At 35.6% G+C, this 1,955-nt stretch overlaps 1 protein-coding gene across 1 annotated transcript; it reads right to left on the reverse strand.

The window, feature by feature from the left end:
• Positions 1–1,012: 1,012 nt before the first annotated feature.
• LOC104225313 (uncharacterized) lies at positions 1,013–1,684 on the reverse strand. Its single transcript, XM_009777089.1, has one exon. The coding sequence runs from the start codon at positions 1,682–1,684 to the stop codon at positions 1,013–1,015; it is 672 nt and encodes a 223-aa protein (XP_009775391.1).
• Positions 1,685–1,955: the final 271 nt, after the last annotated feature.

Genomic DNA, 1,955 nt, shown 5'->3' on the forward strand with positions numbered 1-1,955 from the left:
TCTTATTTATATTTAGGGAAATATTGATAATAAAAACATAATATACTCAGGTTATTTTATAACTTTTCCAGCCATAAAACACTACAAGAACACCTCCCAAATAGTCCAACAATCAACAATATTATTAACAAGCCTTTCGATCGATATCTCACAAGTTCTAGCTTCAACGACTTAGATGTAACTTGGATAAACTCAAATACATGTAGAATAAGAGGTTCCTTACCTTCAAACACATGGAACAAATCAAATTTGGGATTACTTCACCACAAAGTATTCTTCCAATGCAGCCACAACAACAAGGAAGAGAAACTAGCAAGCACTTCGGGTTTCTCATCACTAGAATCGCTTTGAAATACTTGAAATCACTTAGGAGTGATATGAAACCCTCAAGAGAGTATTTTTCCAGAATTTGTACCTCTTAAGAAAACCCTCACACGAGTTAGAACCACACCAAAATCAGCAACCACAAAAAGAACAAGATACTCACTAGCACGGCGGAATTTCTAGCATTTGATTCATGTTTTTCTCTTTGGTTTTATCTCTAGAATCATGGAGACTGCTTTGAGAGTATGTTGGGAGAATATAGGGTCTGGTTGGGTCGAAAACATGAACTCAAATGAGCCTTTCCCCGTTCTTTAAAGGTTGGAAAAACATCTACCGCCTAAGTGGGTACCATTGGGAGTTACTTGCGCAGTCTTACGAAAATGCGAATATCTCTCTACTACGATGTCGTGTCGACGAAGAGTTTAATGAGTTAGAAATTAAACTCGTGGATCTTCAATTTTAGAGGTGTATCATCTCGTAATTCCAATAATATTGGGAGGAAAATTCAGCTACATTTGACCTAATTTTCAGCATATTTATTTATTTATTTATTTTGGTCGAAAATAAAATCTTTATTTAATCATGCCAAAAATACACATATACAATTTCACTTCTCCTATCCTTCTAATATTCCATACCTTCACTATATTTCAAATCTATCATTTCCCTATACAAAATGTTTCTGTTCCTATCTATATAATTTTTCAAACCAGCTCATATTTCCCTTGCTCTTCTTCTTCTGTATTATCTCCAAGCATCTGTATTTGAATGCATGTTGAATCTGTTTTAACACTACTTGTGGTCGAGGTACTATTTTCCTCCATATAGCTTCATTCTTGGCTTTCCATATATGATATATGACTGCTGCCAGAACTGCCTTCGTAAATGATCTTCCAATTTTCCCTTTTGCAATTCTAGTCATCCTTCTCCATATCCCCGTCACTTCCATGTTCTGTATATTCATCCCAAGCCATTTTAACACTTCAGCCAAGCACAATCTTGAGTATGTGCATTCAAAGAACAAATGTTCAATGGATTCTGTGTTTCCTACGCATAGCATGTAGTCACTATCTTCAGTTATTTTCATTTTCAGTGTTCTATCTTTTGTCAGCAGTTTCTTCCTCATCACAAGCCAACTGATGAAGCTGTGTTTAGGGACATTCATTTTATTCCACATTCCTCTGCACCAAGGCAATTGATCTAGCCTTCCTCTTCTCCAATTATAGCCACTCTTGATTGTGTACTTTCCTGTCCTCGATTGCCAACCATTTCTTATGTATCCAGTTACATATATGTCACGGATGTCACAATTTTTTCTCCAGTACCAGCAGCTGTCTTTTGAGGGCCTAATTTTCAGCATATTTATGAATGTAACTTGTGATGACCTTTGCTAACTTTTGTTCCACAACTCGCTTGAAATCAAAATATAACACATGACTATGATACAACTAAAATAACTCGTAACATAACCTCCTTATCATGTTAATCACCCTAGTCTCACCCCAAAAGTAGATGTTATAATATTCCCAACTTGTCGACTTTCGACGAAACTTATTTTCTTCATTTTGTTTAGCTTCTAAGCATTCCAACCCTCTTGGTACTTGTTATTCATGATCTTAAATATTTGTAAC

This window comes from Nicotiana sylvestris, chromosome 9, assembly GCF_000393655.2.
Source record: "Nicotiana sylvestris chromosome 9, ASM39365v2, whole genome shotgun sequence".
Classification (NCBI taxonomy): domain Eukaryota; kingdom Viridiplantae; phylum Streptophyta; class Magnoliopsida; order Solanales; family Solanaceae; genus Nicotiana; species Nicotiana sylvestris.